The 14,257-nt window shown below is 36.5% G+C and overlaps 2 protein-coding genes across 3 annotated transcripts; both read left to right on the forward strand.

Moving 5' to 3' along the window:
- Positions 1-913: 913 nt before the first annotated feature.
- On the forward strand, positions 914-5,594 carry LOC133330031 (PRKCA-binding protein). Of its 2 annotated transcripts, XM_061538491.1 has the most exons (4): positions 1,850-1,982; positions 3,897-4,008; positions 4,080-5,206; positions 5,300-5,594. In XM_061538491.1, exons 2-4 carry the CDS (start codon positions 3,901-3,903, stop codon positions 5,592-5,594), a joined length of 1,530 nt encoding a protein of 509 aa, XP_061394475.1. In that variant the 5' UTR covers positions 1,850-1,982; positions 3,897-3,900. The 2 variants fall into 2 exon arrangements, 1 of the variants encoding a protein (XP_061394475.1); XR_009754329.1 differs by lacking the exons at positions 1,850-1,982; positions 4,080-5,206; positions 5,300-5,594 and adding an exon at positions 914-989 and having other exon boundaries at positions 3,897-4,010.
- A 2,343-nt stretch (positions 5,595-7,937) lies between these two features.
- Positions 7,938-13,738, forward strand: LOC133330015 (ATPase family gene 2 protein homolog A). Its single transcript, XM_061538474.1, has 3 exons — positions 7,938-8,355; positions 8,419-8,949; positions 12,192-13,738. Exons 1-3 carry the CDS (start codon positions 7,938-7,940, stop codon positions 13,736-13,738), a joined length of 2,496 nt encoding a protein of 831 aa, XP_061394458.1.
- Positions 13,739-14,257: the final 519 nt, after the last annotated feature.

The raw sequence follows: 14,257 nt of genomic DNA on the forward strand, positions 1-14,257 counted from the left end.
CTTCGGACCGTCCGACCTTAATGACGTTTATCAATACTTGTACCAAGTGATGCAATAATAAGGTGATGTATCAAAACAAAAACCTTTGTTGTTATCTCGACCATCTGTCGATATTTCCCTTATAATATTTCACATGGTTGGTAACATTGTACATCGAATTCAACATGATGCAATAATAAGGTGATGTATACCAACAAAAACCTTAGTTTTTGTCTCGATTATCTGTCAAATTTGTCCATATAATATTTGAAATGGTTGGCAACACTGCACATCGAATTCAAGTAGGAATTATCCACTTTGACAGTTAATCAAGACATCAGCTGCGCTAAATGGACTACCTATTCATTGTGCCATTGAATTCAAGTTGAAATTACGCACTTTGACAGTTAATCGAGCCATCAGCTGCGCTAAATGGACTACCTTTTTATTGTGCCATGCTTGGTACGGTATAGAAATGTATTTTTCGACCACTGTTTACTACAGTGTTCCAGAACGTAAAAGAATTTACTAATGTTAACTACGAATGATAACTTCTGATTCCCAGTTGGATTGATTTTGAATGAAAATTTCATCTAATTTTAACATTTTTCTATTTTCGAATCATTTTGTGCTCTGAGAACGATTTTTCCCTTCTAGCAACTTTAGTTTTTAATAAAAATATTGTAACAAAAAAAAATTTTATTTTTTGCATGTACACATTTAAAATTAATACGGCAACCCTACACATAAAATATCAACCCTGTTATAACAACACTATTGTGAATGCTTGACACTTGTCATTTATGTGTGTCTCTCATTCTCCATACCCTTATCATAACGCAAACAACTAAAAGTATACTTCTATTTTTTGTGCATAAAATATTTTTTTGCGAAATAACGGTATATTTTGTGAGCTCCCAAGAAATAATTGTAAAAGGAAATTGTTTAAAATAATTGCACAATATGTTGACCGATACAGATGATGATTTCTTCTTTGAAGAGGATAAAATGTAAGTACGAATTTTTTGGCTTGGCGATATTACCCAGAATACCCAGAGGGGAGACCGAAGCACCAAGCAGCACCACAACATATGTTGAATGTTGGTATTTTATTTTCTTGTTCCTCTATTCTGTTATGGGGACACAATTTGTGGTGGGAGGATGGAGTAGGGGGAGTTGTGTTGATGGGGTTGCTTCTTGCATTAACGTTGTGAGAGGGAGGATAATGAAAGGCGGTTATTTGGTGTTACCAACTTTTTTTGACATTCTCCTTTTTCAAGTGTAAATGTGTGTGTGCGATTCTTCATATGGTGTTAATAATCGATAGCAAGCCATAGTAGCAAAGAAAACGTTCTTATTTTTGCGGAACCAAAAATTGTATTTCCGTCCCCCCATAAAGTTGTTATAATTTTATAAATTAAAAAAAAACGCCTTTTTTATTCAATAAATAATCTTTCTTTTGAATTAAAACAAAATACAACTACAAAGTTCAAAACACGTAATGGAAGACAATACTACTACACCTTTATTACCAATAGAGGCCTTATCGTAAGTCATTTTCTCAATGAAGAACAAATCATTGCAAGAAATGCGACCTGAATAGAAAAAAAACTTAACCTACATTTTTGTGTGTGTCTTCTTCCCTCCTACCCTCCGATCTGAAGCTTTGATATTACACCAATTTCCACATCCAATACCACTCAAGGAAAAACCACTTCACGGAAAGTATCACACGAGTTATTGATAAATATAACAAATGAGGATGATGAGCCACCAGCAGCAGCAACAACAACACAACCAAAAACAATGGAGGAGAGTAATGGTGATTCAACTGCAGAAGCAGCATCATCATCTTGTGACGATAACAATATGACAATTGTCGATGATGATTTATTGCCGGCTGGCGACGGAGGCGATTTGAGCACAGTTGTTTATACAGCCACCTCATTTGAATCGGAAAAATTTGATGATTTTTCCAAACAAAAATTCGAATTAGAAAGATTGTAAGTTTGTAAAAGGAAGAGGAGGAGTACGCAAACCAAAACTCCTAATAGATGGATAGAATCATCCAGGAAGACAAAATTCATTAATCGGCTAGAAAAGCATTTGTGTCGAAGAGAGTTGGGTAGATTTAGCTAGATATTCACACCTTAGCTATAAATAGTAACTAAGGCTAATATATAACAAGTGAAAAAGCGTTAAGTGCGGCCGGGCCGAACTTTGTAATACCCTCCACCATAGGTATACTGACAGATACTTGAAATGAAAATATAGGGAACATACCAAAAGTGAACCTATACCGATAATTCTACAAAGCGGTTTATGTAAACCAAATACAAATTTCAGCAATTTTAAATGAAAACCCCAAAGCGTAGACTGATACTAATAACGCATGGTAGAATATACAATCCTCAAACTACTGCAATTTAGATTACAAAGTTAGATTACATAGTGTAGGAATTGGCGAATATTTGGGGTTATAATTATATGAGGCCTATGCCTAATTAATGACCGACATATGTCAATTTTGAAACCAATATTTTTGTTTTGTGTCTCAATTCTTTCCTTCAGGAGGCATAATTATATGGGGGAGACGCCTAATTGCCGGTCGATATATTTCATGGGGCTATCGAAAAAATGAGCCTATATTTTTACTTTTTAGTGAAGAAATTTGATATCCAATAAGAACCCAATGTACCAAATTTCAGAGAATTCGGTTGAAAAATGCGCTCAAGAACTCCAAAATACCGAAAATTGGTGTACCCTTATATAGGGGCTATCCGAAAAAATGAGCCAATATTCATAATTTTTTGTGGAGAGATTTTGTGTCTATAAAGATGTACCGTCATATGGTGGATACCAGAAAAAGTGAACCTATATTTATAACTTTTTGTGGAGACATTTAATACACAATAAGAACCCAAAGCGCCGAATTTCAGCGAATTCGGTACCTATTAAGAACGCAAAATACTAAATTACAGCCAATTCCGTGGAAAACGCGCTCAAGAACCCCAAAACACCGAAAATTGGGATTAACGTTTTATGGGAGCTATGCCTAAACGTGGATATATCCCATCTTCGAACTTGACCTGCCTGCAGACAAGAGACAAACCTATGCAAAATTTCAGCACCCTATCTCAATTCCTTCAGAAGATAGCGTGATTACAATAAACGGACGGACGGACATGGCTAGATCGTCTTAGAATTTCACCCTGATCAAGAATATATATATACTTTATATGGTCGGAAATGAATATTTCGATGAGATACAAACGGAATTACAAAATTAAGATACCCTTCATACTATGGTGGAGGGTATATAAAACCAACCCAACCAAGGTTTTCATTGAGACCTGTAGTATTTATACCGACCTATAAATATCTGTAGTCACTATATCGACCAATTGGTCTATATAAAGGCCTATGGTCTCTATACAGCCCAATAATCTTTAAAAAAACCTGCCGACCAATTGGTCATTATAAAGATCTGCGGTCTCTATATTGACCAATTGGTCTTTATAAAGACCTGCAGTCTCTATACAGACCAATTGGTCTTAATAAAGACCGTTATATAGATCTTTGGTCTCTATACCGATCAATTTATATCTTGGAGGTTAGTATATCATTTGTAAAACCCGGCGTCCTGAAAATAGTCAATATTGCTCATTCTAAGTTTGGAACTGAAATTCATCTGTCCTTGTCCACATATTTATATACATTACTTCCCTTGTTGCAATACCGAGTAGTGAATATATATAGCTAAAGAATCGTAAGTCCTTTCCCAGCTATGCAATTTACTTAGCATAACATTTGCGATGTTATCCTCAAACATAAATATCGATTATTTTCTTATAGCCATAACAATCCACAAAAACTTGTTTTTTAATCATTTACATCTTTTTTCCCAATTTCCACAGGGGCATGACGGTCAGTACAAAATCTGTGGTAATCGTTAAAGATGATACTAATCTCATAGGGATTAGTATTGGTGGTGGGGCGCCACTTTGTCCTTGTTTGTATATAGTACAGGTAAGTATTTCAAATTGTCCCCAAAAAACGACATATTTTTCACACCCCATTTTTTTCATTTTCCTTTCCAGGTTTTTGATGGCACCCCTGCAGCAAAAGAAGGCTCCTTGGAAAGCGGTGATGAGCTGTTAGCCATCAACAGTACCAGTGTAAAAGGCAAAACAAAAGTCCAGGTTGCCAAAATGATACAAGCTGCCAGCCAACAAGTTACCATACACTACAATAAATTGCATGCCGATCCAGAAAGAGGAAAATCCCTCGACATTATATTGAAGAAATTAAAACATCGTATTGTTGATAATATGTCGAGTAATACAGCCGATACGTTGGGTCTGTCCCGAGCGATATTGTGTAATGATTCTTTAGTGAAAAGACTAGAAGAATTAGAGGGTACCGAGCTAATGTATAAAGGTTTGGTGGATCATGCACGTCGAATGCTCAAAGCTTATTACGATATCCTACAAAGTTATAGAGCATTTGGTGATTGTTTTATGCGCATCAGTACCAGAGAACCACAAATGCGCGCCTCCGAGGCATTTCGTCTCTTTGGAGAATTTCATCGTAATCTGGAAAAAGATGGCCTGGCCATTATAAAGAAAATCAAACCCATCCTTGATGATTTGGGAACATATCTACACAAAGCCATACCCGATACCAAGTTGACTGTAAAACGTTATATGGATGCCAAATTTACCTATCTTTCGTATTGTCTAAAAGTCAAAGAAATGGATGATGAGGAACACGGGTTTAGTGCCATACAGGAGCCGCTGTATCGTGTCGAAACGGGCAACTATGAATATCGTCTGATATTGCGATGTCGTCAAGATGCCCGCACGAAATTTGCCAAACTGAGAACAGATGTTTTGGAGAAAATGGAATTACTGGAATGTAAACATGCCAACGACTTGACTAAGCAATTACGCAGTCTGCTCGATTGTTTAGGGCAATTAAGTGGTTCCATAGTGGAGCGTATGGAATCATTACCGAGTCTATTCCCAATTGAAGTAGATTTTAAAGAAACCGACTTTCAATATAAATCGAAGATATTGGAACCGCAAAAACTTGATGATGATGAAGAGGAAGAACAGCAGCAGCAACAATCGGCAAATAAATCATTTAGCAACACCACAAAGGCAGGGGAAATTGTATGTGGCGTGGAAGCAGTTGAAAAACCAGCTGCAATCATAAATGTTCCCCCGTCCTCATCCTCGTCGGCGAACAAAACAAATATTTCAGAAGATATACTTCTGTTAACCGATGACAATACAACCAATGGGGATACATTAATTAGTCAAAGTGAGCAATTGCAATCATCATCATCGTTAACAACAGCAACAACAATAAATGAAAGTGATCAACTTTTAAAAGATTTAGGTCTTTTGGGCATTGATTTAAATGCCTCCAGCAATTCGATTACTGCTCATCATCCATTTGCTTTAGGCAACAGTAGTACACCTTCCAATGGTGCATACGATTTTGATTTATTCCTTAATCAAAAAAGCCCCTCCGTCGCAGAGAGTACAAAACAATTGGAAAAGGATTTAATGGCTTGTAATGCTTTAGAAACGGATTTACTATTACAATAAAAGGAAATATGATTCTGTTTATGACAACAATATGGGTTAATTTTTCTTTTTCTTTTTTTTTAACAATTTCTTCTATCATCTATAATGATAAATCATTACACACACCCACACACAAAATCATAATGTAATTCGTCCTATCAGAAAATACAGATTACAAAACCACAAAGAGTAGCTAGCAAAAATACTTTTTATCAGTGATTGTTTTTGAAATTCATTTTAGTTTTTTTAATTATTTGGAATATGCAATTTCATCATCATTAATAATTTCAAAACTGTGTAAATTTATATCTTATAACTATATTGGATACCTTTATATAACAAAATATATTATTATTTATGTGTTAAAAAACAACAACAAATATATTAAATGCATTATTAAATAAATGGAGTATTAAAAAAAGAAAAAAACGAGGTTAAGTTCGGCCTGCCCGAAAATTTTTTTATGCCCTCCGATCCGCAGACCGATATTTATAATTTTTAGTAGGAAAATTTACTACAACAACCGAAAATAACAGCTTGAAACATGTCCCCAAAACCATTGAAATACTGAATATTGGGGTTTACGGTTATATGTGGGGCTATCCCTAAACATGAATCAATATTGATAATTTTTCGTAGGCAGATCTGCTACCCATCGAAACCGAACCGAAAATAACAGCTTGAAACATGTCCCCAAAACCATTGAAATACTGAATATTGGGGTTTACGGTTATATGTGGGGCTATCCCTAAACATGAATCAATATTGATAATTTTTCGTAGGCAGATCTGCTACCCATCGTGAATCCAAAATACTAAATTACATCTAAATCTGTTGTAACCCTGGTTTAAAACCTCTAAAATACCCTACACATTGGACCAATATTCACTACTTGATTTACGAGGGCAGTTCAAAAAGCGCAATATAAACAGAAAAAATTAAGTGTCTTGGAAACTTCCACCTCTGTTAGGAACACATGTTAAATTTTGTTGCGATCTGACAATTCCTTCGTATAGAAACAGGTGTTCAAAAAAGACGCATCCGCTATTTTTCTACAATGGAAGCACGCATTACTAATTTTTCCATTGTAAAAAAATTGCATATGCGTCTGTCTTTATAGACGGGTCTATAACCCGGCAGTTTTTACTTTAGAAGATCATAGGGTCCATTTTTAGAAGATAAAGGATCACTTTTAGAAGACGAACGAGTTTTTTTATACAAGGCTAAAAGGAAGTTTCATTAAAGATTAAATGGTATTCTTATAAAAGTGACGCATTTCTTCTTATAGAAGTCAAACAGGTCTTCTAATGGAAGACCAACATATCTTTTAATGGAAAATTGTCAGTTCAGCTTCTACAAGCGTTTATTGAGGATTGAGAGGTCGTATTATGGAAGATCAACAGGTGAGCTTATGAAAGACCAACATGGCTTCTCACAGAAGACCAGTAGGCATTCTAATAGATATCAGTCTTATGTTTTGATTTCATTCTTATATGGAGGAGTTGAAGTAGGGAAAGTTTTTTTTGTCGAACTGAGTCAGGGGAATCTTTATATACGAGCTGAAGAAGGGATTGATTATAGACCTTAGCGTATTTAAGGAGGAGATGAAGGGCAGGGTCTTTATAGACGAGCTGAACGATATGGAGACTTTTGGTTTGTTCCCGTACTGCAAGAATCTACTAGATTTTACTATTTTCTTCGATAACATAAAGGAAATTTCGTTATCGTAGTAAAAAGTAGTAGATTCTTGAGGTACGGGAACAGACCATTTATAGAGCTGAAAAGGTATTTAAATACGAGCGAAACGACAGGGCGTCTGAATAGACGAGCTGAAGCACAGGAACTCCTAATAGACGGACTGATGTGTTATAGACGAGTTATAGAAGAGCTGCAAAGCAGGGAGTCTTAATAGGCGACCTGAGGAAGTCTTTGTAGACGAGCAGAAGGGGAGTATTCATAGACGAACTGAAGAGAGTCTTTATAGACCTGCTGAAGGGAGTTTTTATAGACGAGCTGAAGGCAGTTTTTATAGATGAGCTGGAGGTAGTCTTTATAAACGATTACACTAATTCCCGATGCTTTTCACAATTGATTTGTTCCAATCTGTCATTCTGGAGCTCCTTACGGGTAAATATAAAAAATTTAAATTCAAATTCCAACTACTAATTAAATGAATGTGGATTTTTTTTTTGAATCACCCTGTAGTTTTGTTCAGTTACCATATGTCCCATCTATTGTGAATTGTTTTGTTAACACCATGAACAAACACATGCTGAATTATTATTTTTGTAAACAAATCCATGCCGCTGTCGCCGCATAGAAGTAACTCCTTAATGACCATCATTTCTAAATATCGCTTTTAAAATGCCACCAAAGTCCTCCAACAAGAAAAGTTCAAATAAAGCAGCTGCCATTTGGTATAATTGTGAAAAATGTGATGCACATATAACAGCCAATGATCGCGAAAAACATGAAAATGTATGTCCCATAGAAGACGGTCAGATCGAAAATGAGAAAGGTGAACCATTGGAATATATTCGGAGGGGTATATTCTCGACAAGTAGTTTGGAAGTGAGGAAATTCGAAATTGAACCGTTAAAAGATATGCCCGAGAAATACATAAATAATCTAATATTTATATCGGAGGGAGTCATACGTTTATCGGGACTACATATTGGTCAACAAGTGCTGATTAAATCCGCAAAGGAAGATGTAGTGAGGATACGTAATGTTTGGCCAATACCAGATAAGTTTTTAACTACGATATTTGTCAATGAGAATGGTAGGTGGGGTAATGGTATAGTATCATAAGAAAATGCTAAAAATTATTTTATTATTTTTATAGATTTTAAAAATAATTGGTGTAACTTTAAAGGTCACAATTGGCAAATACAATGTCTGCCCAAAGGACAGCCGATCACAGCAAAAAATTTGCTATTAGAAATCGAAAAAGAAAGTTCGGAAAATGGAGGAGAAACTAATATTGATTTGAACGATCAACAGTTACAGGATTTGGAACGTCTACTAAAACATGAATTAAAAAATCTTTGCTTTGCCAAAGATACCATAATACATTATAATTTCTTTAATAAGCAATTGAAATTTAAGGTGATCGGTGGTACGAATATAACTGAGGCGAAAAGTAATGAACTGGAAATAGATTTCAAGAAATTATCATTGAATACTATCGGTGATATATTTAGAGTAACAAATACAACGGAAGTTAAAATTTCCAAGGATGAAAGTAAACAATTAGAGAGTGCGGAGGATACAAACTATTCAATCAGCAAAGAGGATATTGGTGGCCTCCAGCCACAATTAAATATTATAGAGGAGGCAATAGATTTTGCATTGGGCATACGTGAGATTCCAAAAGGTAAGTCATTATTTTTTTAATTTAGATTTTAAAAATTTTCTTTAAATTTTTAGACGCGCTGAGTCTTCATAGACGCGCTGAGTATTTTTAGACGAGCTGAAGGAAATCTTCATAGACGAGCTGAAGGAATTGTTATAGACGAGTTGAAGGGAGTCTCTGTAGACGAGCTGAAGGGAGTCTCTGTAAACGAGCTGAAGGGAGTCTCTGTAAACGAGCTGAAGGGAGTCTCTTTAGACGAGCTGAAGGGAGTCTCTTTAGACGAGCTGAAGGGAGTCTCTCTAGACGAGCTGAAGGGAGTCTCTTAAGACGAGCTGAAGGGAACCTTTATAGACTAGCTAAAGGAAGTTTTTATAGACGAGTTGAAAGGAGTCTTTATAGACGAGCTGAAGGCTGTCTTTATAGACAAAGAGCTGAAGACTGTCTTTATAGACGAGCTGAAGGCTGTCTTTATAGACGAGCTGAAGGCTGTCTTTATAGACGAGCTGAAGGCTGTCTTTATAGACGAGCTGAAGGCTGTCTTTATAGACGAGCTGAAGGCTGTCTTTATAGACGAGCTGAAGGCTGTCTTTATAGACGAGCTGAAGGCTGTCTTTATAGACGAGCTGAAGGCTGTCTTTATAGACGAGCTGAAGGCTGTCTTTATAGACGAGCTGAAGGCTGTCTTTATAGACGAGCTGAAGGCTGTCTTTATAGACGAGCTGAAGGCTGTCTTTATAGACGAGCTGAAGGCTGTCTTTATAGACGAGCTGAAGGCTGTCTTTATAGACGAGCTGAAGGCTGTCTTTATAGACGAGCTGAAGGCTGTCTTTATAGACGAGCTGAAGGCTGTCTTTATAGACGAGCTGAAGGCTGTCTTTATAGACGAGCTGAAGGCTGTCTTTATAGACGAGCTGAAGGCTGTCTTTATAGACGAGCTGAAGGCTGTCTTTATAGACGAGCTGAAGGCTGTCTTTATAGACGAGCTGAAGGCTGTCTTTATAGACGAGCTGAAGGCTGTCTTTATAGACGAGCTGAAGGCTGTCTTTATAAACGAGCTGAAGGCTGTCTTTATAGACGAGCTGAAGGCTGTCTTTATAGACGAGCTAAAAACTGTCTTTATAGACGAGCTGAAAAGAGCCTTAGTAGTCTAGCTGAAGGAAATTTTTAAGACAATCTGATTGGAGTCTTATAAACGAGACGAAAGTCTTTATAGACGAGCTTAAGGGAGTCTTTTGACGAGCTTGAGGGAGTCTATATTGACGAGTTGGAGGGAGTCTTTATAGACGAGGTAGAGGGAGTCTTTATAGACGAGCAGAAGGGAGTCTTTATAGACGAGCAGAAGGGAGTCTTTCTAGACCAGCAGGAGGGAGTCTTTATAGAAGAGCAGGAGGGAGTCTTTTTAGGCGAGCTGTGTAAAAAGGGGTCTTTTAGAAGAGCTGAAGGTGAAGGCAGGGCGTTTTTATAGACGTGCTGAAAGGCAGGGAGTCTTTATCGACAAGCTGAAGGACAGAGAGTCTTTTTCGACAAGCTAAAGGGCAGAGAGTATTTATAGACAAGCTAAAGGTCTGGGAGTATCAATAGGATGTCTGAAGGAGCAGAAGCAGAAAAATCTATGGAAAAGATGAAGGGCAGAGTTTTATTCGCCAAGCTGAATAGCAGCAGGAAGTCTTTATAGACTAACTGAAGGGCATGAAGTTTTAATAGAAGAGCTCAAGGAGGAACGTCTATGGTTGAACTGAAAGGCGAATTCATACGACCCGAAGGGCAAAGAGTCTTTATAGACTATTTGAAGGACAAGGAGTCTTTACAAATAAGTTTAATGACAAAGAGTCTTTACAAACGAGGCGAAGGGCAGAGAGTCGTCATTGACGAAATGAACGAACGGAAAAGCTCGAAGTCTTTATAGTAAAAATAAAATGCGCAGACTCTTTTTAGACGGGCTGAAGGTCAGGGAAAACTATTATAGAAAAGAACTGAAGCAGGAAGATATTTTATGGAAGAATTTTACAAAATGAAGGAGGTAGTCTTTTTAGATGAGCTGTAACAGGCATTTCTTATAGGCAAACTGAAGAAGAGACCATTTATAGATGTTCTGAATGGGAGTTGAATAAGGGATCATAAGCTTTTTTTTCATATTACTTTTATTTTATTTATATAGATGATCTCATTTATCAATATCTGTATGTCGTATAAATTTTCCGCGGGGTAAAATTTGATATAATTCGAATCTACACTGATTAAAGAATGTCTCTACAAAATTTCAAGTGAAAATCTCAAGAACTGTTGAAGATATATCCGATTTATTGTGTCAGCATCAAGTGATGAAGGGCTTCTCAAACTTTAAACGCGTTTTTCTCTAAACATTTTTTTGCGAATGAGATAACTCAAAAACTAATAATCCAATCGGTTCCAAATTTCTTGGGAGTGTATAGCTCTCGTATGAACTAGGATAAAGCCAATCGGTGAAGATCTTCCTTATTTTTTAACTTGGTTTTTGGTAAAAAATCCGCGATTTTTCAAAAATATTTTTTCAAAGGGCCACCATTTTCTTAATTTTAGAGCGAAGTCAATAATCCTAGTTCACATGTCTCTATAACACCGTTGGAATTTTGGATTTATAATTACATCAAAAATTTTTTTAATTACAAAAAACAACAACAAAACAATAACAAAATTTTTTTGTAAATTATTTTTTTACTTTTAAATCTTCAATTATATATGTGCAAAGTTACAAACCTTAACAAGCATTGTATTGATTTACCAGCCCATTGAAAATGTTTCCCTTAAACTAAGACAGTCTGTACAAACGAGTTGTTGCCATTTTATAAGTTTTTTCTTTTTATTTTATTTTACTTGCTCATTTTCAATATCTGTATGTCGTATAAATTTTCCGCTAAAATTTGTGCAGAATCTTCTTCTCATAGTCTTTGTAGATGAGTCTTTAGATATGAGCTTGATTTTTGAAGTTTTCATACGCGAGCCAAAGCAATGTACGCGAGCCAAAGCAATGTACAGATAAATCGAAGGCAGTCTCTATAAACGAGTGGTTATAATTACATAAGTTTTTTCTTTTTATTTCATTTTACTTTATCATTTGCAATACCAGTTTGTTGTAAACATGTTTCAGTAGAATTTATACAGAAACTTTTTTTACGGAATCTCTGTTGTTTTCTTTTCCAAATTAAAATATAATCGTTTTCGTTTAGATAATAACATACACCATATTCTCAATTAATTAATTATTTTTTTATTCTTATCTGCAGGTGTTAAAATATCACGCGGTTTATTAATTTATGGTTCATCAGGATGCGGCAAAACAATGATTTGCGAAGCAATGTCTACAAAGCTACTAGAACAGCAACGACGACAAACCAAATCCGCATTTAAACCTTTGATATTACATCTAAATACCAGTGAATTGTTTAGTAAATTTTTAGGTGAAACCGAAAAGAATTTAAATTTACAATTTGATAAAGTCTTCCAACATTATCCTCAACCATCGTTGGTGATAATCGAAGATGTTCACAATCTATGTCCGAAACAAGAAACTAATGATGTTGTAAAGCGGGTCGCAATCGCCTTCTTTAGTTTACTCGACTCATTGTCGCACAAAAAGGAGGCTCAAAGGTGTTTTGTACTCGCCACGACATCAAATATTGAAATGCTAAATCCCAGCATACGGCGATGCGGACGTTTAGATTGTGAGGTGGAAGTGGCGGCACCAACACCAGATGGTCGAAAGGAAATTTTACATTGTTTGCTCAAGAAAGTGGAAAATCACAAACTACAGGAGGAAGATATAAAGGAGATAGCACAAATTACTCACGGTTTTGTGGGTGCCGATTTGGCTAATCTAATTTATAATGCCACCTTGAAGGCAATGAAAAATGCCTCTGCACCACTCAGTGGTGGTAATGTTGAATTAGGCATGGCCGATATTAATTCTGCCCTGATGATTGTTAAACCTTCTGCCATGCGTGAAGTCTTAATCGAATGTCCCAATGTTAGATGGTCGGATATTGGTGGCCAAGATGAATTAAAACTTAAATTACAACAAGCCATAGAATGGCCTCTGAAGCATGCCGAACAGTTTCAACGTTTGGGTATTAAACCACCACGTGGCATACTTATGTACGGTCCGCCTGGTTGTTCCAAAACGATGATAGCCAAAGCATTGGCAACGGAAAGTCAATTGAATTTCCTTTCCATTAAAGGTCCCGAATTATTTTCCATGTGGGTTGGTGAATCGGAACGAGCAGTACGGGAAGTATTTCGCAAAGCCAGACAGGTGGCACCATCCATTGTATTCTTCGATGAAATCGATGCCATTGGTGGGGAACGTGCTGAGGGTGCTTCAGGTGGTTCCGGCAGTTCAGTTAAAGAACGTGTTCTTACCCAGCTTCTAACCGAAATGGATGGTGTCGAATCGTTACAAAATGTCACCATTGTAGCTGCCACAAATCGTCCAGATATGATTGATAAAGCTCTGTTACGTCCCGGACGCATTGATCGTATTATTTATGTTGGTCTACCCAACTCAGAGGCAAGACGACAAATTTTCACAATTAAACTGAAGAAAATGCCATTAGCCGATGATGTCTGCGTTGATGTATTGGTGGAGAGAACGGATGGGTATTCGGGTGCTGAAATACAAGCCGTCTGCCATGAAGCTGCTCTCAAAACTTTGGAAGAAAGTTTTGATGCTACCGCTGTAACTATGACACAATTTGAATATGCCTTAAGTGTGGTCCGACCACGTACAAGTTCCGATTTATTACGTTTATATGAAGAATATCAAAAGAAAACGTAATAAATTGTTGTTGCTTTTTTCACTTGGAGTTGTTTTTATGTAACAGATTGGCTGTAATTAAAGTAAAGATTAAAATTAAAAAAATAAATTATTTTGAAAAAAATATAAAATTATAAAAAAAGAATATTTTTGCTAGATAGCCGAGCTGCAGCTCAAGTAGTCTTTGTGGGTGAACTGAAGTTCAGGGAATCTTTAAATACGAACTGAAGATCAGAAAGTTCATGGAGTCTTTATAGATGTAGTGGGGTTCAGGGAATTATAGATGAACTGAAGCTAGGGACGCTTTTATAAATGAAGTGAAGCTCAGGAGTCTTTATAGACGAGCTAAAGCTCAGGGAGCCTTTGTAGACCTTTAGGCATCTTGACCCTCATGGTCGGGGAAAGTCTATGTATAAAGCGAAGACATGGATGTTCCCCCCGATAGTTCACAGTCTGTTGCAGTTTTCGTGGCAGCATACTAGAAGGTCTGAATGTTATCCCCCTAGCATCACCTATTTTCGCAAATGACGCTATCGCTAG

The sequence above is a fragment of the Musca vetustissima genome, unplaced genomic scaffold (assembly GCF_032173495.1).
Source record: "Musca vetustissima isolate MV318-11 ecotype Yass unplaced genomic scaffold, APGP_CSIRO_Mvet_v1 utg2798, whole genome shotgun sequence".
NCBI classification, from domain to species: domain Eukaryota; kingdom Metazoa; phylum Arthropoda; class Insecta; order Diptera; family Muscidae; genus Musca; species Musca vetustissima.

What these genes read in the sequence shown, in the direction of transcription:
- LOC133330031 (XM_061538491.1), top strand. Translation starts at nt 3,901, where the DNA reads ATGACGGTCAGTACAAAATCTGTGGTAATCGTTAAAGATGATACTAAT. An exon ending in CTTGTTTGTATATAGTACAG is followed by an intron (nt 4,009 to 4,079) that starts GTAAGTATTTCA and finishes TTTCCTTTCCAG; the next exon opens with GTTTTTGATGGCACCCCTGC. An exon ending in GCAATCATAAATGTTCCCCC is followed by an intron (nt 5,207 to 5,299) that starts GTCCTCATCCTC and finishes TACATTAATTAG; the next exon opens with TCAAAGTGAGCAATTGCAAT.
- LOC133330015 (XM_061538474.1), top strand. Translation starts at nt 7,938, where the DNA reads ATGCCACCAAAGTCCTCCAACAAGAAAAGTTCAAATAAAGCAGCTGCC. An exon ending in GATATTTGTCAATGAGAATG is followed by an intron (nt 8,356 to 8,418) that starts GTAGGTGGGGTA and finishes TTATTTTTATAG; the next exon opens with ATTTTAAAAATAATTGGTGT. An exon ending in CATACGTGAGATTCCAAAAG is followed by an intron (nt 8,950 to 12,191) that starts GTAAGTCATTAT and finishes TCTTATCTGCAG; the next exon opens with GTGTTAAAATATCACGCGGT.